This window comes from Mercenaria mercenaria, chromosome 9, assembly GCF_021730395.1.
Source record: "Mercenaria mercenaria strain notata chromosome 9, MADL_Memer_1, whole genome shotgun sequence".
Classification (NCBI taxonomy): Eukaryota; Metazoa; Mollusca; class Bivalvia; order Venerida; family Veneridae; genus Mercenaria; species Mercenaria mercenaria.
In genome coordinates, this window is record NC_069369.1 from 29,965,063 (window position 1) to 29,992,123 (window position 27,061).

General features: G+C 34.7%; 2 protein-coding genes across 4 annotated transcripts; one reads left to right on the forward strand and one right to left on the reverse strand.

Moving 5' to 3' along the window:
- Nucleotides 1–301: 301 nt before the first annotated feature.
- Nucleotides 302–11,024, forward strand: LOC123546826 (hemicentin-2-like). Of its 2 annotated transcripts, none has more exons than XM_053551134.1 (7): nt 302–532; nt 2,260–2,375; nt 2,680–2,908; nt 3,245–3,382; nt 6,685–6,813; nt 7,056–7,207; nt 8,633–11,024. In XM_053551134.1, exons 1-7 carry the CDS (start codon nt 481–483, stop codon nt 8,798–8,800), a joined length of 984 nt encoding a protein of 327 aa, XP_053407109.1. In that variant the 5' UTR covers nt 302–480; the 3' UTR covers nt 8,801–11,024. The 2 variants fall into 2 exon arrangements, with proteins under 2 accessions (XP_053407109.1, XP_053407110.1); XM_053551135.1 differs by having other exon boundaries at nt 303–532; nt 2,680–2,881.
- Nucleotides 11,025–15,582: 4,558 nt separating this feature from the next.
- Nucleotides 15,583–23,884, reverse strand: LOC123546823 (neural cell adhesion molecule 1-like). Of its 2 annotated transcripts, XM_053551138.1 has the most exons (7): nt 23,714–23,882; nt 22,842–22,957; nt 22,356–22,557; nt 21,010–21,144; nt 20,010–20,138; nt 17,602–17,756; nt 15,583–17,373 (listed from the first exon to the last, which is right to left on the reverse strand). In XM_053551138.1, the coding sequence occupies exons 1-7, from the start codon at nt 23,763–23,765 to the stop codon at nt 17,212–17,214; spliced, it is 951 nt and encodes a 316-aa protein (XP_053407113.1). In that variant the 5' UTR covers nt 23,766–23,882; the 3' UTR covers nt 15,583–17,211. The 2 variants fall into 2 exon arrangements, with proteins under 2 accessions (XP_053407113.1, XP_053407114.1); XM_053551139.1 differs by lacking the exon at nt 20,010–20,138 and having other exon boundaries at nt 23,714–23,884.
- Between the last annotated feature and the right edge of the window lie 3,177 nt (nt 23,885–27,061).

Sequence of the window (27,061 nt, forward strand, 5' to 3'; positions counted from 1 at the left end):
TCTGAAAAAGTGGTTAATTTATCAATTTGTATGACCTTTTAGAATTAAACCTATTAATTATACAATTAACAACATACGATGTTGTCCATAACAAAATTTGTCAAAATGAACAAACATGGATATTTTATAATAACAATTATTGAAAGAAAACTAGAGTTTCAAGCAAGCTTAAATTCCAGGCCTACACATTTAGATAAAGACTGAAATTAAATACCTTGTTGTTTCAGTCAGCACTGTTCCCAGCTGCACTGTAAGTACTGTATGATTACAGGAAGACACCACTTCTCCTGTATGTAGAATGCGTGCGCGGTGATATTAAATCGTTAAAATTATAATACGCTATTAACAGCTTGTACCATCCTTCATACTGTATGAATACTTATAATATTTAACGGAATATTTGTGTCCAAGTGTTACCATTTGAAACAGTTCTTTGTAGTAGGTGTATGTGAAATTAACAACCATATTATTCATGGAGAGATGGGATTTAAACAACTAATATCACAAACTGTTCAGATTTTGATGTTTGTGTGTATGTATTCGTATTTATTTATTTACAGTAAATAATACACATATGTAAATATGTTTAATATAGGACATTAAGTTGAAAGGAAGATATGTTAACATTAAAATCGCTTTCTTCACATGATGCGCTTAGTAGAAAGAATAGGTGCTGAAGAGAGTAATATGATTTTTTCAAGAGGGGCATTAATCTTCGAGAATTCACCTCTCAGTACTTTACAACTACCATGGTGTTTGGACCAGCTTATAAAGCAAGTACTTCCTCAATCTGATTAAAACCCTAATTTATATTTATAAAGATCGAGTAGTCAGATTGGTTCTTTCTTTGAATTAACCTGCTAAATTTCTAAATGGACTGATCCATCACTGAATTTGGGTAGTACCATTTATTATTCGAAGGTGTTTTCACTGAAAATTTACTGACTGAACAGAGAACAGTGCAGACCATGATGTGCAGGCTGATCCTGGTCTGCACTGGTCGCAAAGACAGAATCACTTGCCGCCAGCAGGCTAATGGTAAATGAAATTGCCGCAGTTGTTGAATTATGACAGTGGTTTGTTAAAGAGTAGATGTAAATTATTTTGATACTTAAATTTAGGCCAACAAGATAGATTATATACAAGCTTGATTAATAAGATTAATTCGATCAACTGTAGATTACTACATTCATTCATTTATTTATTTGGATTGTTTTTAGTGTTTTGATATTGAATTTTCAATCATTTAGATATTGATTGTTTACTAATGTTATGATTCATTTTCGTGGTGTACAGATAAGAGTACTGGTATTGCCCCTTTTAAGCTCACAGCTTCATACCTGTTAGTAAAACCTAATGCTTTCTGTTTAGTACAAGACCTGCGTTTTAGTGCTTTTGAAAAAGTTGAATTCTATTTATCTAATTGTACGGCTGACAAACAGGCATGGACCCGACCTAGACGGAAATAATAGAAAAATACACTGTTGTGTCTTATATTTTGAACAATAGCTAAAGGATCTGTAACTCAAAACAGAAAAGGTTCAAATGGTAACAAATTTATGTTTTGTCAAAATACCTATATATAAATAAAAAACAATAAAAGAAAAAAAAGCAATAAAAATACCTCACGAAATCAGTAAGGTTCATGAAGATCTTGTAAATTCAGCGACACAGTACTTTATTATTTCTGACTGGTATTTTAGTGTACTCGTACTAAAATAGATATACTTGCTTTTTCCTTCTATTTTTTTTTCGATGTGAAGGCGGTACAAATCGTACACTAACTACAATAATGTATAGTTTTAAGTTTATGACATAGTTTTTTCTTGGGGTAAAAAGGCTTACATATCTATAAAGTTTTAGACATATTCCTATTTCCTTGTTCGTATATAACTTGCGTATCTTATCACAACATGATATGTCTTAGTTACGTTACATTTATATAGTTCCAATTAACCGACTACAAGAATCGATATGATCGGGAAACTGCATATTATCTTTTTGTGTCATATCATTGGGAACCACAGGTTTCTTGTTTACACGCCTTCTATCTCTAACATTCACGCAGGAAAAATGAAACAAAAGAGCTAAAGTAAATACCATAACTTGTGTATGTACTTACTAGAACGCAACTTTTATATTATCATCACATTAATGAAACTTCATTGCATCGGCAACACCGACATAATCCTTTACTTCATCGGGAACACAGGATAAAGTATACCTCATTATATAATAGATTTTTAAATTATTTTTTAGTTTGTATGAAGATGGTTGACGGAGCTTACAGAGTCATCAACATAACAAAGTCATGTGTTTTAAACCACGAGTGTAAATTGCCCTGCAGGCTGGAGCCATTTTCGTATACTATTAATGTAAGTATATTCGTATACATCTACTGAAATCACTTAAGCGTATGTATCCATATTTGAACATCTTTAAGTAAAACTGCATATAGTTGTAAGACATCCCTCTAATATACCATATTCCGCCATCTACATCCGGAAGCGGCATTTTCCTCACTTGAACTTCCGTAGGTGCACGTTTACGTCTGATCCTCTGAATATATGCATCATTGCACTACCTACTCTACCAGTGTCTCGCACTGAAAAAGTCATTTTGATCCAACTAAAAATGATGAATTTTATAGAGATTCAAAGTACTTTTTTTACTTTCCAGGTCCTTTGGTTTAACAACAATAATGAGATGCTTACTCGAGGCAACCAAGTACATAAGCATTACAGAAATCTCAGAATCGAAAAGCCAGCTTACAATGAGTGGGTTCTGTATATACTTCGAGTGAATCAAAATTTTGCTGATAAATACAGGTGCAAAACAAGTGACGGATATACGTTGTCAGAGATAACAGTTGTTGTTGAAAGTACGCAAATCTCGTGCTTGCTAATTAGTTAAGTATTTCTGCGAATTTATTTATCTGTACTTACCCTTTTAGCTCACCACGACCACAGGTTCAGAATGAGCTGTCAGTATAGGCAGAACTGAGTTTCATACACCTGAATTGGTATTCTCCTTTTTGTAACATCTGACATTTCCAATCAGGTAAAACATGGATATAGAACAGTGGAAGAATTTCTTTATTCTTCCTATGGCGTCCCACAAATGATGAGATGACTCTTGAATTATGCATGAAATCTTCCGTCTATCAAAAGCCTTATCAATTGTGGTTGTAGTGCAACAATTTAAAAACTCTTCGGCAGAAATTTTAAAATATTCACAATTTCAGATGAACCCAGGATAGATGAACAAAAATCATCGTCTTTTCATGAACATTTCCATGAACATTCCCTGGCACAACTGAATTGTATATTTTATGGCTCACCTAAACCAGAAGTAACATGGCACCGTGGACCATCGAAGGAACGTAGGTACTTAGTGTTTACTTGTTAGTGTCTTCATCTTGATAACTCGACTTAAGAGCAATATCCAATATAAACAGCTACGTTCTAAGAGCACAACTTCTCCAAAACAAAACCCTACAACTTCATTTTGTTTTTTTAATAAGTTATGCCCCCACCTTTTTGACATAGCCAGGTTTGTTAAGTTAGTATCACAGCAACCACTAATAAGGATTGACTGAAACTCTTTATATTTGTTCACCACCCTTGTTACCCGGATAATACAAGATGATGTGATAACTCCAACATGCTATAAAATGGCCGATCAACTATTTTGAAAATTTCACGTTTTTCGGTAAGTTGCTGTGGCTTGATAAGTGATTTTAACCCCCAGATGTTGCAAAAAGAACGAATGGCGATTTGTTTCCATGGAACTCAAACTATTTTACTGTATTTTTGTGAATACAATACACAATATGTTAAATAGTTTACAAAAACCATGTAAGTTTAGTTTGAAAAATCATAAACAATATTTAGAATTGTTTTACCCGCTTGTAATTCACTGTATGTATGACTACCATTTCATTATCTGTCATAGTTTACAGTAAGTTGTTTACTTTTGCCGTTTTAATGTCAAAACCTTTTATATTGATCTATGTATGAAAAATGGATAATAGCCAAAAATGACCATGGATAACGCCCTATATGTGTTGTCCTTGAAAGTTGATAATAGCCAATATTGATTTTTTTCATTGACATCCCATAACAGCTTGACCACTTTTGTGTGCGTGGACATGTTTTGATAAATTACTTGGTAAAAACATGATGATATCAGCCTGTTAACATTTTTATGCTGGTAACAAGCACAGTGTGCAACTTGCACCTTCCTTGTTTCAAGTGCACATGTGCATAAGTATTATTTCCCCCGCTGTCCCTTTTTATCCCACGATCTCTATATTCCATATAAAGTACATACATGTATTTGATTGTCAACTACCTTTTATAATCACTAATAGCACAAACCCTGTTCACATTCTGAATATCTAGGTGTACATAGTGGTACACCAAGACCTCTCTGATGAGAGACTGGCTGTGCTTATACGCCTTTCTACAAACCATACATTTATGAGGGTACTCATCAGTTGTTGAAACTTCAACAAAGGAGCCAACTCTACCTGTTCGTCAATGTTGTCTATTTCATCCATCTCTATTCTGGAATGAATACCTGTAATTAAAGATGTGTACAAGTTTCAAGAAGTCTGAACCTTGTTTACTAGTTGACAAGCAATTATTTACAAAGAGCAATTTTAAGCGTGGTAAAAACTGAAACAAACCAAAATTGTTACATTCTGTTAAAAGTGCGACGACTGATAATGAAATGTTTCAAGAACTTCTGGTACTGACCACCTGTATAATACATTGCATTGAGTGTGCTACATCAATAAGTTACCACATTTCATACGTATACTTATCTAATATACAAAATTGTACCTTAAGAATAGAATATGCAAATATCAAACTAAACTTACACGAAAAATAAACGCAACAATTACATTTCCTCACCATTTTGTTTTAAGAGCATACATCAATACTTACATTCCATATTTCGCTTCCATCTAAATGGCGCTGCACAAAATGCTCGTGAACCTCGTGCTATTATACCACGAGGCGAATCAATAAAACTTTGCAGTGTATAATTCAACGCCAATTAGGCGTGACTTAACCGCTATTTTCGGTGTTTACCGCAGTATTGTTATGACCTTAAAGTGCAGACATGCCTCGATGCATAAAGTTGATCTATACATTGCCTCATTTACAAGGAGTATACTCAACACCGATTTAATTCCTTATTCAAATACCAAGGCTAAATATGGCAGAGAGAAATCTAATTTTGGGACTTTTAACCGGTGGAATTTCACAGATACAATGTTTCAAAATGAAAAATTTCGACGTTAGTTGGACGTGTTAACATTACAGTAACAGCTGGTGACCGTCAACGTTCAGTTGCACCGCGTCTGACAAGCATACGTCAAGATAATATGATACGTCAACGACATTTACGTGACAGCTTTGTGACGTCGCAATTCACGTCACATGTTGTAATTGGAAATCCCAGACGACCAATTTACCGTGACGCAGTCATAAATTGTTTGCGTAAACGCGGGATTCATTTTCGTCGTCCAACTCGATGTAAGGCTCTTGTCATCGTCAAGAAAAGCAACGCTGGGCTCTAAATAACCGACGACGTCTGTGGGGAACTGTTGTATTAAGCGACGAATCAAGATTTAATCTCCATCACGCTGACGGATAGGTCAGAATATACAGACGCCGCAACGAACGTTTCGCAAATAACTGTGTGCGTGAGGTTTATCCGTACAATGGTGACAGAGTCATAGTATGGACAACAATAAATTCCACCTTCAAGACCACCCTTGTATAGTCTGTCATACAGAGAAATGGTGGCTATACGCGTTATTGACTGCACTGATGTTGAAGCATGGAAAGAAATATGATCTCAGACGATATTAATTTTTTGATGATATTTTTTTTCTGTTATGTTTACTTTGATTACACATATAAATTTGTATGGCTAAACATCAGTAGGTTATAAATATTGACTATTACAGTACTTGTTGCGTTTCTTTTTCGTGTCACTTTACAATGTTGACTATTATCCATATAACATTTTGGGCTTTATCTTCGAAATTTCTGCGAACACTTTGGTCAGTATCCATCGACTTACACATATGCTTATATATTTGTAAATTTGGGTTATTTGATCTAAGATAAAAACTTCCTAATATGTTCATATCATTGTTTATATGTTAACTAAAAATTACAAAATAGCATTCATTACCGAAAGTCCATTAAATAAGGTTGACAACGGTTTAAATCGCCAAACTCGTTCTCAAAAGCAAAATGTAAACATTGTTAAAGCGTTTCCAAAGTGAAAAATATGTCCGATATGCAAACTGTTTAGTGCAAATGGTACAGCTTGTAAACTATATTGAATCAGTTATAACACTTTAAACGATGAGAATGAGTAATTAGAAAATATTGAAATAAACAATGTCCTTACCAAGTTTGACAGTTCATCCAGTTTGTAGCATGTTGGAGTTATCAAATCATCTTGTATTATCCGGGTAACAAGGGTGTTCAATGTGGTGATCTGACATATAATACAGGTCCTGCAACTATGTTTCGCCTTTCACAAAGTAATGTAACGTTCATTCATTAAACGTCTTTGCTTTCCTTACGTGTTATACTCGCGTGTAAGACTACTAGTATATTTTCACAGGTAAACTATAACCTGTGCTTTAAATTGCAGCTATTGAAGGTATTAAGGGACCTAAATTAATCATTAGAGATATCGAAAGGTATGCAAGTGACAACTACACCTGCATTGCCACAAACGAACACGGAACTGATGAGAGAGAAATAAAAGTGACAGTGGACTGTAAGTTAGATCTCTATAAATTACTGAATGTTTCTTGATAAAGCAATACAATCTTCAAGCTTTTCAATTATTTCTATTCAATGCATATTCTTAATCGAAACTGCTGCTAGGTAGGTAAGAAATGAAGCCGGTTAAGTTTCGGAGCTATATTTGCCTATGATCCCTACCTCATAGAAATATAAGTTCAGAGCCAAGCAGTGTATATCATCATGTAGACAAAAACATTTTATTATTTATCTAAGTTGACCCCGAAGTAACTGTGATGGAGTCAGAGATGTATGTTACCGGTGGGGAAATGGTGATAATGGGTTGTTCTGTCCAAGCGTCACCGTTGCAGGATGCTTTCTGGACAAACCATAGAGGTGACAGGGTAAAAAGCAACTGGAAATATAAGGTAATGTTCATTCGAATGTATCACGATATAATACATGTTCCAAGGTTGTCAGTAAGTGTTTTATCCTACCACTATGCATTTATCAGGCCGATATCTGCCTGCCGTGTAAACTTGAGCTTTATACAGTCAATGTAGGTTTATACTGTCAATACAACTGACGGACTACGTTTTCAAGTATATGTGCTATAGGCAATGTAAACTGGGCTGTGTTCGAAGCTCAAACATTTCCACCTCGTCTCCGAAAGGTTTATCCCCCCTCGGCAAGCCTCGGGTGGATAAACCTTTCTCCAACTCGGTGGATAAACTTAAGTTAAGAAAGACAGTAACCTAATATTCTCTATATAGCGCGATTCATGGATTTGCAAGAAGTCCCAACGTAGTTTATATCCGTATAAACGCACAAAAATAGCATTCAATTATTATATTAACATTTTTACAGTAGCTTGCTACAAAAATAAGTGGTATGCTTTCCATGAGTACGAGGAAATCAAAACATATATAATGTCAAAAAAGAAGAAAATCTTTTCAACACCCAAATAAAAAGCCGAAAAGCCAACTCACGTTAAATTGTAATTCACCTTCCGATAAAAATACAGTTCCTGATTTTTACTTGATATATCAATAAATCCAGTGATCTTTAAAGTGAGAAAAGTTAGTTTTAGCTATAATTTACTGTTATTTTTGAAATTTGATGTCCAATTTTGAAAGAATTTTTCGAACGACGCCATTTTACTCGTGTCTTTTTGATAATGACGTCGTATGGCGCTTCATATCATTACGCCAATGTTGTTTATACGAAAATAAACAATTTTTTCATTCCATACAAAATATATAGGGAATGTAAATATTTTAAAATGAGCTGTCAATTACGAAGTTCAAATTCCAAGGTTTCAGTACAAGATAATTTACATGGGCGGATTGGCAACTGCATTCTTTGAACGTGACTTACCTGATGGACGTTTGATCTTATCTTTTAACAAGTTAGGTTGTTTTTGCTTTCCCGCATTTTGTCCTTTATGTATCCGTATAAAACATTGTATTATCAGTCTTACGAACCAATTTGTAACAGTTATTTTTATACCTACATATTTAATATATATTAAATTCTTGCTGTTTCCATTTCAACCGTCCTAACGTATATTTGTTTTAAATATCTTTAATATATGAGCCGTGTCATGAAAAAACCAACATAGTGGGTTTGCGACCAGCATGTATCCAAACCAACCTGCGCATCCGCGCAGTCTGGTCCGGATCCATGCTGTTCGCTGACAGTGTCTCTAATTGCAACAAGCTTTGAAAGCGAACAGCATGGATCCTGACCAGACTGCGCGGATGCGCAGGCTGGTCTGGATCCATGCTGGTCGCAAACCCACTATGTTGTTTTTCTCATGGCACGGCTCATATATTTGCCTTATTTTCTTTCAGCTGACAGAAGAAAAGGAAACTGATCATTTTCCAGTGCGGTTTCTAGAGCTAATTATCAAGAAAAACATAGTCAGTAAACAAGACGAAGGCAACTACACCTGTTATGGTGTGGGACAGAACAGTGAAAGCAAAGATGTTGTTATATTAAAAGTGAAAGATTTTGGCTGAATAATAATCTTGCTTTGTAGTTTGTGCTGTGTAATGTATAGAGTGCGTTTTTTGGAATAGTTATGGATGAATGTTACAAGATATAGGCAACATCTTTACTTGGAGTGAGAAAAGAAGATGGTTAAATAATTGTAAAATTAGTAAAATATGTGGAAACTATTGTATGTGCATTCAACATACTTTGTATTTGTTAATAATTTCTGTATACTCTTATTTATTTTTGCTGAGTTGTGTTAAACAGAGGAACGCTCGTAAGTATAAACATGGACAATGAAAAGTCTGTGTATATGGTTACAGTTTAGAATGAAAATACACCAAATTGCAGGCGGAAGGATAGTTATTTACATTGTTGTTCGCATTTAATACATACGGAGTGCTGGCAGTTTAATGAAAGTCAGTCTACTTGGATAGAAATTAAACACTACAAACCATTCTTACTTTGTTCAATTTACAGACTATAGTAGTTGCAACTTGACCGCGATGGTTGAACTTAGGCTGATTATTCATATCGATTATTTTATTGTAGAAATAAGGGGTGCTTAGGGTAGCCGTGTCTATTTATATGGAATTAGTTTGTATACAGTGCAGTATCAAAGTATGTATACTTACATTTGATCAGTTAAAACTTTCCAATACACTAATTTATATTTACACAAATTTATATTTCCATTTTCTCGTGAGCTCGTGTTTTTTTAACAAAATTTCCTTGACATGTACAATACTGTGTATATAAGTAGATAAGTTGATTCTGATTCGAACTGAATTGTTATTATTATTATGTTTGTACATGTATGATTAAACTAATGTCTTTGAATAAAAAATATGAAAAATAAATAAAATAAAAAAATAAAAACACAAAATATAATAAAAATGAAATAGCAAAAGACTAAAAACAGAAAAAAGCTGAAAGAGATGAAATAAATTAAAAAAAAAACCCACAGGGCTCGAATCTATTACTCTATATATAACTTAACAAAAACAAGTACTTGAATTCAAGCGCTTACACCACTGCAGTAAATCTATATCACGATAAATCTACGTCAATTTTAAATTTATGAATGCAAAGAGATGAAGCGTTTTACGTACACTCCTTTTCAATAATAGGTTGTGCCTCATTATGTATTGTAATACAAAGGTCAACCATCGGGGTCAAGTTGCGTCCACTATGTCATCAGCTAAAAGAAACTGGCACAACCTCTTTCAGTATATAGATTGATAAGCTATAAGTTGTATATTGTGTCCGACTTGAACACAACGTTTAATCTTGCAAATCATGTGATACACATTTGATGTATTTCAATGACAATGGACACCTATTCTTCAGCATTTTTCGAGGGTAAATGTTCATAAATAACAATTATTGCACAATTATAAAAATAACAAAGGCCATAACGAATTATTTGTTAATGGCGCGCATGCCAACGCGAAATAGTGTTTCGTTACGTGGCGTTCTATGTTTAGTTATGTTTACACAAAACTTCCAAAATTTCGTTTTGGAGCGTTGGCGCGTACGCCAGGATGACTCAACGAAATGTAATATAAAAATCGCGCGCGCGCCAACGCGACAAAACGAATTCTCATAAATTAGTCACCACAGATATCTATGTTCTTACGTTAGTTTGTGAAACTTTGGAACTTTTCAAAGTATTTGTTTTATACAATTTATTAGATAATCAATTTATTTTGTTTTTACGTCGCTCTTAATCACGGAACGCCAATTTCATGATTTTGATAAGAATATTTTGTTCTAAAGGTAACAAGTACTTTTGCAATATATGCATATGTAAAAAATTATTGAAATTCACCTATAATACCTCTCAGTTTTGGTACATATATATTATCGATAATGTTATATGCAGGTATATTTCAAAACTCTTAAGATTTTAAAACAAATTGTTGTGCAAAATCAGAAGCGGTTCTAAGATCTTATTTACAAACATAAGATCTGTAAAAAGATTTTGGAAGTATAGAATGCAACCAAGAAAATAAATGGTAGATTAGGTTTGAGCAAGTCTGTTTGTGATAGGTTATGAAAAGTGCAATGACTCTCACGCCCCCTAGCACCGGCTTATGCTGAATTCTCTTACACCAATATTATCAAAAAGGACAAAAACTGCATTGCCTGCAATAAAGTGAAATATTTATGACATTGTTGTCATTTTGTTAAAATATCTACTGTTGTAACAGGATAAATTTACAGCGAGAAATAAAGTGATATTGCTCATGTAGTGTTAAGTCTTGTTATTGCTGATCTGGAAAAAATAATTTCTGACGTCAATAACGTCAGTGACGTGCGGCGATCTTCGTTACCAGGCTGTCTGTGCATGTTGATATATCGATAACTAAACAATTTTTATGATATTATCAGATATTATTGCAAACAAATTAAGGTACTTGGATAGGAATTTTGTGTTCTTTTCATTATACTTGTTTTAATGGCGGCAGTGACATTACTTTTGGATCAACTCTCGTATATGCGTCAAAGCAGGAGACATTTATCTAGAAATTTGAGAAAATCAAAGAAAACAACAACAACAACTGAGAACTGGCAGATGCACGACTGTGCTATCCTGATTTACAAATAACGTACATTAATTGTAGATGTACATGTTTTACTTTGCACTTAATGGAAATAAGATGGGTAGGGGGATTAAACTTGAGAAACCATTTTTCACTTAACAATATAGTGAGGTGGCAGTAATCTACAGCACTCACTTTAGACAAAGGAAACTGGGCCTTCTACAATCATATAACTCACTTTGAGGTGGCAGTAATCTACAGCGTTCACTTTGGACAAAGCAAACTTGGCCTTCTACAAACATATAACTCACTTTGAGGTGGCAGTAATCTACAGCGGTCACTTTGGACAAAGCAAACTGAGCCTTCTACAAACATATAACTCACTTTGAGGTGGCAGTAATCTACAGCGGTCACTTTGGACAAAGCAAACTGGGTCTTCTACAAACATATAACTCACTTTGAGGTGACAGTAATCTACAGCGGTCACCTTGGACAAAGCAAACTGAGCCTTCTACAAACATATAACTCACTTTGAGGTGGCAGGAATCTACAGCCGTCACTTTGGACCAAGTAAACTGGGCCTTCTACAAACATATAACTCACTTTGAGGTGGCAGTAATATACAGCGGTTACTTTGGACAAAGCAAACTCGGCCTTCTACAAACATAAAATTAACTTTGAGGTGGCAGTTATCTACAGCCGTAACCTCGGGCAAAGCAAACTGGACGTTCTACAAACATATCACTCACGTTGAGGTGGCAGTAATCTACAGCCGTCACCTTGGACAAAGCAAACTGGACCTTCTACAAACATATCACTCACGTTGAGGTGGCAGTAATCTACAGCCGTCACTTTGGACAAACCAAACTGGGCCTTCTGTATACATATAACTCACTTTGAGGTGGCAGTAATCTACAGCGGTCACTTTAGACAAAACAAACTGGGCCTTCTACAAACATATAACTCACTTTGAGGTGGCAGTAATCTACAGCCGTCACTTTGGACAAACCAAACTGGGCCTTCTGTATACATACCACTCACGTTGAGGTGGCAGTAATCTACAACGATCACTTTAGACAAAGCAAACTGGACCTTCTACAAACATATAACTCACTTTGAGGTGGCAGTAATCTACAGCCGTCACTTTGGACAAACCAAACTGGGCCTTCTGTATACATATCACTCACGTTGAGGTGGCAGTAATCTACAACGATCACTTTAGACAAAGCAAACTGGACCTTCTACAAACATATAACTCACTTTGAGGTGGCAGTAATCTACAGCCGTAACCTTGGACCAAGTAAACTGGGCCTTCTACTAACATATAACTCACTTGAGGTGGAAGTAGTATACAGCGGTCACTTTGGACAAAGCAAACTGGACCTTCTACAAGCATATTATTCACTTTGAGGTGGCAGTAATCTACAGCCGTCACCTTGGACCAAGTAAACTGGGCCTTCTACAAACATATAACTCACTATTGAGGTGGCAGTAATCTACAGCCGTCACCTTGGACCAAGTAAACTGGGCCTTCTACAAACATATGACTCACTTTGAGGTGGCAGTAATCTACAGCGGTCACTTTGGACAAAGCAAACTGGGCCTTCTACATACATATAACTCACTTTGACGTAGCAGTAATTTACAGCCGTCACCTTGGACCAAAAGAACTGGACCTTCTTCTAACATATAACTCACTTGAGGTGGCAGTTATCTACAGCGATAAGTCCGAACTAAGCAACTGAGCTTTATACAAATCTTTAATACTAAGTAATTTACAAGATTCATCTTCGACCAAGCAACATGATATTTATACAAAAGTATATGCTCAAAAAATGAATAAAAAATTTAAAAAGGGAATAGATAATCTGAACAAAACAAAACAAATTGAATAAAATAACAAATTTTGAAGAAATCACATTGAATATTAAGCTTCGCCGTTAAACACTTCCGCTGTACTTTACTGCCTTTAGCTACCCAATAACATCAGTACTGTCTTTAGCTCTAACCTTCACGGAGAATACTTGTGATCAAGTAGCGAAATGAGCAATAATACGGTGGGGAGGTCGCTATAAACCCGAAAAGTTGAGGTTGCAAATTCAAATTGTAAAGTAATCATGTAGAAAACAAAGTAGTTTTCATTAAATATTATCACCTCTACTCTGTGTATGAAGTATGAATCAGTGGAAACTTAAAACATTTTATTGGTACAAACCGCTGTCCCGATTCCAAAATAATTTCACACAAATGATCCTTGGTAGACTCCCTACCAGTAATCATCAAAGCGTTCTGACTTGGCCAAAGCATGGGTTTGGCAAATGGCAAATTCAAATTGTAAAAGAATCATCTAGAAAACAAAGAAGTTTTCATTAAATATTATCACCTTTTACTCTGTGTATGAAGTGGAAACTTTAAAAACCTTATTGGCCCAAACCGCTGTCCCGATTCCGAAATAATTTCACACAAATGATCTTTGGGAGACTCCCTACCAGTAATCTTCAAAGCGTTCTGACTTTGCCAAAGCATGGCTATGGCAACTGTCTCTTTATATATTTTTTATATATATTGGAAACTTCAAACATCTTATTGCCATAAATTGTTGGTCCTTTTTAAAACTAATTTTACATGTTACAGTACATACTGGGATGACATGTTCCAGTTTTTGATCAGGTCGGCGACCGATAATGCAAATATCGAGGAGGTAAAAGCAGAACCTAGCGACTCGTAGCGATTAAACTAGCATTGTGGGCTATGATATTTAAGAAGATGGCCGCTAAGCTTAAGTAACGATATCCAAAAATATCTCCCCCAAAACCGTTTTTTTTTTCGATTTAGATATACATCTATTTTCACTTCATTTTCTTTCTCGGGTGACCATTTACCAAAGTTGTGCATATTGTTCTTATTTGTTAAAAGTATGCATATGACCAACAGAGTTAAAAGTAAAAATCGTTTGAAAGGCATCTCCTCCAAAAATCACTGCTCCAATTTGAAATAATTTCATACTGGCATAGAAAAATTCCTTGGGTGATCCTCTACCAAGACTGTTCAAACTATTCAATATATCAAGGGTTTAACGCAGAAGTGTCGTAATCTTTTCTTTAAATTCAATGAGTTTCGACAATTTTTCAGTTCAGCTCTTAACTTGTCAGAAACTTTCCACCAAATTTTGAACATTTAATTTTACACAGATATGTTCCTTGGATGATACTCTTTCAAGATTGCAATGTCCCGATTTTATAATAATTTTATATAAACGAACCTTGGAAGAGTGTCCAAATTATCTACGAACCATTTTCTTGAACCTGCTAGGAATGTGCATACTATTCTTATTTGATAAAAAAACATGACCAACAGAGTTTAAATAAGATAAATCTTCAGAACGCAACGTAAATAGTGTACATGAGCTTCTTTGTAATATTATTTCTGTTCTTTAAATGTTGCAACTGCGTATTATAATAATGCTAAAATATACCAACCGTGACGAGCCGTATGTAAAATAAATGACAACAAGTTCATTGTATCTGGTGGCTAGTGGTTTAGTGGTAACCCGCTTGTCCGAAGCTCGGCCCAGACACTGGAATTTCTGAGATACGAATGAGTGACTCCCACCAAACTAAGAGACCTGTACAAGTTCTTCCCAGGAAAGACGAATTCGCGTGTATCGGTGCTTAAGCACCGAGAACGTTAAAGAATCAGGCCGTTTATTTACAAACAGCAAGACCAAGTTAGCCGGACATGCCTGTATTTAAAAGGTTTCTTTCTGTCTGTTCTGGGTACTTTCACTTACTCTATGGCTTCTGGTCAGATCTCTTTGTGTCTGTACTGGTAGAGGATTAATTTGGCGCCCTGAGTGGCTGGCTTTGTGTGTTAAACGCATGTGAACGTGTTTGTCAATATAAACCTGGTATAATAATAATCAAATTTAGCTGTGTTCAAATAATATGAACTAAGGTGTACACTTAGATGAAATTTTCAACAAAAAGTAAACACACGGGTACAAAGAAATGACTAATTTTGGTCAGACTCCAATAATAAACCAAAGTGTTAGAAAGTAGTAATTATCAGCAGTAATGCTCTCAATGATCATAAATGTATTGTGGATCGTTTATGCCATGTCGTGCTGTCACCTTGGCGCATCCACCAGAACGACAACACGACAGCACGATAAACCATTTTCGTCGCGTTGTCTTGTTGGCGCCCTGCCAAGAACGACAGCACGAGGACACGAAAAGCAGGGCGACGGAACAACAAAAACATGCTATTGTGTTGGCTCCTTAGTTTATTATGGCCCCATAGTTATAGGGCAAGGCAAGTAAGTATCACATTAAACGATATAAAAGTAGTGAGTTAATGTGACTTGTATGTGAACATATTAGTTTTATATAGAATTTCCGCGAAAAATTAATGGCTTACAGTTAACGTTTTTATTTGGCAAATTGGTATGTATCATAGTTTTGGCCCATTAAACAATTTTAAGTGAAGGTTATGGCCAAGACATACAACGACATACACAAGATGCATTTAAACATAATCAAATGCAATATTTTGAAAAATACTTTTGTAAGCACGCGTAGATATATATAGCATTTAATTAAGTAGCCGCTTCCGTTTCAATTGCTAACTGCCTTAGCTGAAAAGTCACACACATACACTTTGCAGTGTTATATAACCTAGATGTACATTATGATCACATGATATTTACAAATTTCTGCACACTAGGCCATGCATAGTGGCCATAGCGAAATGTCTACTTATTATTGGTGTTAATGTATTAACTTTATACATAACTCACCAGGGGGCTCCATATACGCTTCATATGATTCATATTATCGAATAGATACTTTTCAAAGATGCAATAAATACGTAATGCCATCAAAATAATTCGTTATGCAACATAAATATATCAATATTATTGAGATTATACAAGCGAGTCATTATAATAGTAGCTTGATCTGGGATGCTTTATTCGGCTCAACGGTGGATCCGACCTGACAAAATCCACTCGAGCCGAGTACAAAATTCCAGTTCTAGTTACTGTTATGATAATAATGACAATTTTATGACTTACCTCTACCTTGTTTTTTGTTTTTTTTTCCTGCCCGTTTGAATCTACTTGCGAAATATGAACCGTATTTTTGATAGAATTTATAGGTATATAATAAAACATATTATTGTATACCTATATAAATTCTGTAAAAAATCGGCTTGTATGAACATAGGCAGAAAAAATCCATTTTGTACCTTTTGTATTGTATGTTGCCGGACTACTTTCGTTAATATGCATGACCTGACACAGTGCTATAAATAGCGCACATAAAAACTTCACTAAGTTCAATTTCAACATCGATAAACATAAAAGATTTCGTTCAATAACAAAACAACAAACAAAAAGGTGGAAGTATATGATAAAAGGGTCATTACAACAGTAGATTGATATGGGATGCTGTATTCGGCTCTCATGGATTTTCCAGGTCGGATCACACTCGGCGCTTGCGCGCTTCGTGAGACCCGATCAGGCAAAAATCCACTCGAGCCGAATACAGCATCCCAGATCGAGATACTATTATAATAACCCTGTTATATAGTTCCAATTATCCGAAAAAACCATCTTTTTAAAAGATACAAAAATAGAATACAACATGAAATCAACATAACATTCAACATATGACAAAAATATTAAAATAGACACAAAATAAACACTGTTTTAGGGCAAATATGTGAAATATTATAGAACAAAAATCATTGAATTACGCAATACAAATAAATCAATACACAAAATAAATATTACTTATTGAATATGAACCTATGACATGCCATAAATTAAGAGTCCTAATCATAGAAAATATATAAGGAGTCTTTCAACTGAACGTTGAATAAGCAAGTGTTCACTAGAAGCGTTTTATTTTTAATGCAACAACAGCACGACTTTCTCTCCCCGCTCTGTCCTCACCATGGCACGTGTAGTTGCCTTCGTCATCTATCGTCGCTTTATTTATTTCGAGCTGTATAAAGCGTACTGGAAAATACTCGCTCTCCTTTTCGTCGTCGACCTAAAAGGTATTAGATCGATTTACTTAACCTAAAAAGACATACATACGGACGTTTTGCTTAAAGTGTTAGAATCTAAAATGGAAAATACATTTTACAAAATCATTGTCGCATGACATTATCGTGTACTTACAGGGGACTACATGTAGTAAAATGGAAAAATCCTTCAATTTAAAGTTTGTAAATTGTAACTCCTCCACAACAATCATGATACATGAGAATTAACATACCTCATATTGCCAGTTGTTCCTTTCAATCTTAATGCCTTTATGGTTAGTCCAGAATGCTTTTTGCAGCGGAGAAGCTTGAACAGCACAGCCCAATATCACCATTTCACCTCCGGTAAAATAAACCACAGGTGCCATCACCGCAACTTCAGGTGCAACTACAACAAAATAACAGAGTCTGCTTTTTAAAGTACATAAATACTATGGATTGGAGAGAATAACTTTAGAATTACATGACAACCACATTCTGAAACTGCCCAATCAAATTATTTTAACCAAACTATTATATTGTGAATGTTTTTACACGTTTCCTATAGATTTTATTTTTTGGCTTTATTATGGTGTTTTGTGACCTCCAATCAAGTGAATTTTCATGGACCATTGCTTTTCATAGTATCTTATATCAAAACATTCAAATAAACTTTGAGTCTAACATGTACTCTTAACAACTATTCTAATGCAACACTTTTATTTCTTGGCAATATCGTTTAAATTAGTAAGTACAATTGAATATGTTCACATTTTAAGAATAATATTCTGCCAATATCAAATTAAACGTTAAAGAACTACCAGTCATGAAAGGACATGTTTATTTTCAATCGATTTTTAATATTAACAAAAACACACACACACAAATTCTGTTGTTGTTTTTTATATATAAAAGAAGCAAATACCATTTATAAGAATATTTACTAGAATATGCTTAAATTCCAGACGAAAAAGAGTTAGAGCACCAAAACGATATATTTTTGTATCTTTTCTAGATATGTATGTGCATTTTTGTGTCTTTTAAAAATGGAACCAAGTCGTAAAATAAATGAAATTATATGATGGCATAGATTTTGTTGATAATTTAAAGTAAGTCTACGAATGTAAAGTTCTGAAAATGCGTCAAAGTTCTAGAGAGTTTTTTTTCCATCTGTTATCAATATATTGGTAAAATAGAAAGTGTTTCGTTAAGACATTTTAAAGTGTATAATAAACAAATTAAGTACATTTAAATTCCCCACTAAATAGGTTGTTTTATGAATGAGGGAAATATATTTTGGAAGATATTTAATTTTCAGATATATTTATGAAATTTAAAAAAAATAACGACAATTACTCTGTCGTTATTGAAGTGATCCTGATGAAAGATGAGCTTGCCCTACCGCCTAATGATTCTCATAGTTTGAACATATTTTTAACCAATGACAAGCGAAGGATTTTCAAAAAAGTAACCAACTTATTTTCATATTATTTCATAACGGAAAAAATGAGTCACTTAATCACGAAGTAGTTCAAAATTAATGGGATTCGCCTACTTTGAATCAACAACATTCAAGGAGGCGGAGCAACTGGCAAATACAGGGACTGCTAATAGAATTATAAATGACTTTGTAATAAACATGTACTCCTCGATCATGAGTGAAGTCAAGACTAGCCAATGAAATCCAAGAGATTGAAGAAGGCAAGGTTTAGTTTATTAATTTACCATAGACGGAGATTTTTGTTGCTTTAACCTGTCAGTAAAACGAAACGGGACGTTTTAACTATAAGACGGTTATAGATCATTTATTGACATTCCAATGCATTAAGTTTTGCCTTCACTACGGTGAGATCAGTTTCGGCAAGCTTAGTTACATTAGAATGTCAATAAATGATCTATAACATATACATATTTGTGTTAAATTTCATGAAGATCCATTAATGGATTACTTTGTTATGTTGTAAAACAATTAAAGGACAATAACTCTGAAGTTACTGAAGTGATCCTGATGAAGTTGTGCGTGCACCATCCAATATAATGATCTGCATTTGTGTAAAGTTTCATGTTCAGTTTATATATTTAGTGATACTTTTTAATACATGCTAGTAAATTTGACCCGTACTCGGCTGACAACGTTATTTTAGCCGATGTTTTCGTACTGTTCCTTTGTACTGCTACCTGGGACTTCCAGCACAAGGGCCCTCGTTTACTGATAGATATTTCATGAACGGGAAGAGCTAGAGACTTGTGGTTGATCTCAGTTTGTAACTAAATGAATTTACATGAAATAGTAATAGATGTTTATGTAATTGTTTGGAGAATTTGTTTCACAACGGCTTGGGAAGTGAAGCCTTTGCTCGGAGACTCGAACATCGGTATGATATATATCATTTGAAAGGGGCTCATTTCCACTACATATTTTTCCTTCTTGCTTGATTTAGGATGAAAACAGTGGTTTTTATTTGGTCTTATTTTTTCATTCAAGTTCCTACACTAGTGGCTATGGTTACTAAAAGACTTTTTGAATAATAAACATTTTTAATTTCGGACGGCCGCGAAAGGACGGACGAACAGCCGGACGGACAACGCCAAATTTATATTCCTCCATCTTCGACGGGGGATAACAAGTACCATATTACCAAAACTGCAAAATACGACTTACAGTCCACGAATACATGCATATGTCTCTCGGAAGTTCCGTGTCTGTTTTCGGCAATGCAAGCGTACTCGTCACTTGCGTACCTTGTGACGTTTCTGATGATCAGCTTATGGTCCTTTAAACCTTCAATACCTTTAATTAAGAAGTTGTTTTATATGTTGGAATATATGGACCGAGAACATACATTAAAAAATCGCCCAAAAGCATTTTTGCCATTCGGGGCAGGCACGTGTACATGCCATTTTTATTTACTCAAATCATGCATATGACGATTTTGGACCAATAAATCAAATATATAGAGGATATTACATGAGTGTCTTTTCATATTGAATTTATTAAACGAGTTGAATAAAACTATAAACTGCGAGGCTCTGCCGAGCCCTTTATCAATTCTGTTCAACGAGTTTAATAAATTCAATGTGGAAAGACACAATTGTAATATTCTTTTTATCACATGTAAGCTTTTCCTGCTGAAACTCAAAATTTCTTCTTTCTTTACCTAAAATAGACTAAGTATATTTGTCCAACGCCCCTATACTTAAAACGACGTCAACGTCAAAGCTAGTGTAATACCAAATTTATGTAATGGCTTTATTTAACTCCCACGCCGTCAAACATGTGATAAAAACCAAATCCTCTAGATAGTAATTGTTGGTAGGGTTCTATAGTCTCTGTCATGAAATGTAAGACGTTTTATCTGGCATACAGTCTGCTAAAATTAATCGATTTGAAACTTGTAATTCCCAACAATTCTTCACGACATTTTTGTGGTTTTAAAATTTTAAGAGTCAAACTCCTCAAGACTTACCCAAGCGGATGTGTTTTTCTAAAAAACAAGCCTTCGCAAATACTTTTGAAATGAACATATACATGTACACAATATTGGTCTCCCTAGTTCTCTACTTGAAAGTCTGTCCATCTCGAAAGCGCTTTATTAGTAGTTCTTTGAACAAAGGATTAAGTCAAATTATAATGGTATAGTGGATTAAAGTCCTGTACATACGTTCCTTTGACGGTCCACGGTACCACGTTACTTTCGGTTCCGGTATGCCGGAAAATTCACAATTCAGTTGCGCCAGTGAATTTTCAAGGAAATGGGTACGAGTAGAAGAAGACTTATTTTTCAATCTTGGCGCATCTGAAATTAAATTATAATCAAACTACTACAATGTTTCTCAAGCAATATACTTTCTGTTTAAATGTATAGGAAAACATTGTAACATGTCTCAGTAGCATTATCATCTATTAGAAATGTTATTTATTTGGGTACTTAGTGATGTTATAGGATAGGTTTGATAATAAAATGACAAACACAAATATGTTCGGACACTATAATATTTTTAATCAATAAAAACCTAACAATATTTTAAGTGATGTTACTACTGAGCTGGCTATTCCAAGACTGACCATGCAGGCATCACTAGCAGCTATATTTAGGACTAGAGGCTATGGTCTATTTCAATCAGATACTGCAACAAGAGGTTCGACCAAGTCCAAAGGCAAACTATGGTAGACCTTTTATATGCGAGAGTGCATCATATGCTTCCAGAGGATTTTCTACCAGACGTAGGACATGTTTCATTGTACGATGGTTGATACAAAAGTAATGTCACTGGAGCAATAAAAATTGTACACAACAACAAATTCATACCCAAGTACTTTAATCTACCTGCAATAATTTTTGAAAAGATCACAAAAGATAGTTATTTACTTATCGAGATTTAGACATGCACAGAAAGCATGGTGACGAAGATTAACGCACGTCACTGACTTTATTAACGTCAGAAATTGATGTTTGTTGATAAGTAACAACAAACTTTAGCACTACATAATGAACTTTAAAGGATGCGACTGTAGTTTACACTGTTGATCATTAAAAGGCGTAACTAATATTGTTATAACTTCATATGAATAGGTGTGATATTTTGATGTCAATTGGTAATTGTCTTAGTTTTACTGCTTATGAAAGAAACGCCGTTTTGCCTACGGCTAAATGTCGCCAGAGATCTTGATTTGATTTCTATAAATTAAATAATTCAACGATGTATAAATGTGCAATGGACGCAGTGACATTACTTATGGATTAACCCTCACATATCGCGTGACATAAAGGGATATATGCTCGTGATTCGTTAATTATTGACCATTAAAAGGCAATGTATAAAACAGACAGAGCTCATTTCTGGTCTTTTGGATTGGTTTGAAAGAAGAAAAATCCCAAACAATCGTAAAAAAGACCCACTAGTGCACCATAATACACAAATAAACTATTAATTTAGCAGAAGAAGAATGCAAATGTACAAACTACAAAGTATATGCTACAGAATCACATGCACAATGTTCACCTACGTTCAATGACAACTGTTATCTCCGAGAGCGTAAGCCCGTCTCTAGTTTTACACCAGTATGTGTCAGCAAAGCTTAGATCAACCCTCAGTATACGGAGTTCCCACTCATTCCTCGCTGGCTTATTTATCTTGAGATTTCTGGTATGCTTATATACTTGCATACCTTGCGTTAGCACCTCATGTTTGCCGTCAAACCAAATAACCTACAAAGGAAATAATAATACAACTACAACAACATACAGAGTGTGCTTTTAAAAATATTCGCTGTAATTTTCAATATTCTCTTTCAATCTTATATATTGATACTAGCACGATAGAAATATGCATCCATGTGTTATCTAAAGTAACATGAAATGAAGATTCATCAATAAAATTTGTGAGATCCTTTGGAAGCATCGCATGCAAACAAACAAAGTGATAACTGGAGACTCGTTTAAACTTAACCTTCTTTTCATGACAGGTAATGCAAAAATTATGATATACTTACAGTAACGTCCCTAAATGGCTCCAGTCTGCAGGGCAATTTACACGAATGATTCAACACACATGGTTTTGTCTTTTTTATAGTGTCGTAAGCTCCCTCAGCCGTTTTCATGATACTCACTTAATAAATTATTTGAAACTGTGTTAATACATAAACAGGACGGAGAGGAAGAAAGTGTGTTCAAAGTCTTTACAGAAATCACGTAAAGAAATTAAAATGTTTAAATAACTGTTAAGATCCGGCTGCAACTCGAAGGAAAAGTCACAAAAAAACCAGTAACGAACAACATTTATTCAAAGATTTTGTGAGAACTGCACTATCAGAATAGAATACCTGACACATATAAGCATTGAAAAGAATATCTTCATATTCATGATCCTTGTATCTAATATAACTTTTGGTTCACAAAGTACCACTAACATCCAAAAATTCGAAACAATTCGAAACATGATCCCGACTGAATAATTCTAGTAATTCTAGAATTAGAATTTAATATTTATCATGAGAACAAAGATCCTCTGTAACTTCAAGTAACTGTCTGGACACAGCATTTTTATCATACGCATAACGTCCCAGGGTGTGTCAGCAGTTGTTAAAAAGGCAGAATTTATATGAAGTTCACAAAATGTACTTTATTTGAAACATTTGCACTTGTCTAGTTTTCAGCTTACAAACATGATTTTAGAAGATCTTAGTTTTCAAATGTGACTTTGCTTTAAAGCAAAAATAATTTATACTGGAGATGATATTTTTACAATTTGCGCTAAATGGTCAAGTCAACCGGATGACCGACTTACTTACTCTACTTGGAAATAAATGTTAGTAGAACAACTGTGCAATAACATTTGTTAGAGTACGTTAATAAAAATACGTACCTATGAATACCACAGTCTGTATCCATGGTAACAGTATGCGTAGTAGTTCCATTAGTCTAGGAAATATTTCAAGTTTCCATAAACACCGATACAGAATATATTTGCTAATTTACATACTTGCACACACAATCTTTGAATGATAATATATAATGTTTCCATAAGTAGTTTCATCCGATATGACGTGTGCTCTGATCAGAAAGATAACAAAGTTAAACAGTAGGGCCATGATGGTCCTAGATCGCTCACCTGAGTTTTCCAGATTACTTGAACAATTTTGATGATGCCACGCTTGTAAAATATCTGAAATTATTTGGAAAATGGACCAGTGTTTCTGAAAAAAAAATCTGGTCTGTATTATATGCATATATAACAATATCTCTTATCTCTGACCCTAACGACTAGACAAATGCGCCTTGAACTGGGCAGAATTCTGGCCAGCTAATAATTACCATAAAATCTGAAATCATTGCAAATTTGCTAGTTCATGATGTAACAGAACCATTGGTTGACTCCAGAGCCATGGATCATAGAATCCTTAATGGCCTTCATAGTCTGTATAACGAAGTGCTTGTCAATGGGTACTTTTTATTACCAGATGAACAATATAGGTGTTAATCAACTTTACTTTATTAAACTTTCATAAATGTATAATCTTTAAAATGTAAATAAAGTAGGTATGAGTATTTAAAAATGTGTTATGTTAAATCATGCTTGAGATGAAGTTACAGTAATTTCCTGTAACTATTTAATACTTGATCTGTATGTAGGTTAAAGGTTGATGATAACAACTATTACTAATGGGAGAAAGCTTATTGATCTTTGACATTTCATTTTTTTCTCATTATTAGTAAAATGATGAAATGTCATAAAAATGTTTCTTTTGTAGAAGTGAGATGTTTTTGATTTTTAAACATTTCTGGTTTGGTTATTTCGGTATATCAGTGGTGTTGTAGAGTATAGGATGTGGTATTTGTGGATGGGGAAAGCAGTTTCCGACTTTGCCACGCGCCAAATACCTGTACTAAAAACAAAAGCTATTGTCTCTAGCATGGGACAATGTCCATGCCTTCAATTTTCCAACCAGGTAAATGTCTAGGCGTTATTGTCTCTAACATGGGACAATGTCCATGCCTTCAACTTTCCAACTAGGTAAGTATAGGCGTTATTGTCTCTAACATGGGACAATGTCCATGCCTTCAACTTTCCAACCAGGTAAGTATAGGCGTTATAGTCTCTAACATGGGACAATGTCCATGCCTTCAACTTTCTAACCAGGTAAGTATAGGTGTTACAAAATCAGGCTCAGTCTTCGGTATTTTGCGGAAGAGACTGTTTGACACTCTTCTGAATTGTTAACATCTTAAATATTCTACCGATTGTTACATGTAATTAAACGTATGAAAGATCCAAAAAACAAATACTTGTAGAAGTGTTTTCGGTAAGTTTGACGGTCAAAATGACAGCATGTTACTCTCATATTTTTCTTTGTGTATACTGCAAGAATCAAATATGGATCCGTCTTAGAAATCTATTGCAGTAGAAAGCATTTTTGTCAGTATTATCAATTTTGAAATGAAAATGATAACGGACGTCTTTTTACATTGTTACGTGAGTAATGCAACATAAATAACTTGTAGTATAGTTACTTATGGTCTATGAATTTGTTTTTGATTTAATTGTAGATACATCAGTGGGACAATGCGATTGGCCCAACCTGCTTGGTATATCTTTTTACATTTTTACGTATGTAATGCAACATAAATGATTTGTAGTATAGTTACTTATGGTCTATGAATTTGTTTTTGATTTAATTGCAAGAACATCGGTGGGAAAATGCGATTGGCCTAACCTGCTTGGTTTATTTCCCACAAGTGGTTAAGATATTGAATGAGCAGTGACGACGTGTTTTGTGGGCCATGTAGATTGTTGTGTATGTGTGTTGATGGTAGGGGCGGTAGACCTAATATGTAAGGCATTTTTCACATCCGTTGTTTGTAATTGGAATAACGTGGTCAAACTCAGAAACATGAGACGTAAGAGGCCCGTGGCGTCAGAACATTTCATTGCTGTCATGAATGGTAAACAAAAATACATCAAGAGCAGCATTTCATCTCAATAATAATTATAACACCATCGTTGGATAAACCTGGAAAATTTTCTTTAGTATAGTTGACACTTTAATACTGTGTGGAAAAAAAATGTTGCATGCATTAATTAGAGACCATGGCGAAGTTTCCGGGAATTTATTATGCTCTGCTTCAGTTCCAGGCCAAGCATAATGCGCTACTGCGGAAGCATTTGACTGAAGGAGATCCGCGAACAATGTATACTTCACCGAATATACAAAATGAACATAAAGGTATTTGTGGCAAAATAAACTGCGATGATCTTGAGAAAACATACAATTAATCTGTTTTTTTTTTCGGATTTATTGCCGATGATGCCACAGATTCTGCTACAACAGAGCAAATGGCAATGTGTGTGCGGTACTTAGCCAAGAAAACATGGTCATCAACGCAACCGACCAAACACACCCGCAGGCACAGCAACCGCGTTTTTTGAAAGTTAATATGTACTTGCCATTTCTCGACCATCTTCTGTCGGATATTGCAACCAGACTTATACATGGGAACAGGAGATGTAAAGCCAAATATCTGATTCCTGCGCAAGTTTAAAATATTAATTAAACTAAATATTCCGTACATTATAAAACAGTGCTTTTTTAAAGCGGTAGGTCAATGAATATCTATCAGATATAGTGCATTATCTAACATCTTACACATGCATTATGTTAATGTTTAACAGCATTTGGTGATGTTGTGCAATTTCCTATCATTTTAGGTTCGCAGAGTAAGTTAACCTGATGGTATTTTGAGAGAACCGTATATTTAGAGCAAATCTCAACGTCGACGAGGAGCAATTCCTAAGAGAGTGTGTGGACGTTGGAGAGTCTGATGGACAGACGTCAATCTAGGTGGCGCCATCGCTGTTGAATCACTTGAAGAGATCTTTGCTTTAGCCAGCCGTGTCTTTCATCCAAACATAAGGAAGTGCTTTACAATTCTGCTGGTTATGCGAGTATCGACCGCAACAGAGGAGCACTCCTTTTCATCAAGTGTCGCTTGAAAATCTACTTGAGTAGTACCAAGAAGATTTAAAAAAACACTTTTCCGTGGTCATACAGAAAAAAACTAACTCTTCCCGCTGACAGCAATGTTTTACACGAATCAAAATGGCTAGAAAGACTTTGTAGAGTGTCCCCAAGAGATATTTCAGTACAATTGTTTTAAAATCAAGCTAATGGTTTCTGAGAAGAAGACTGTCATAGTTTTCCATATAGCCATATTG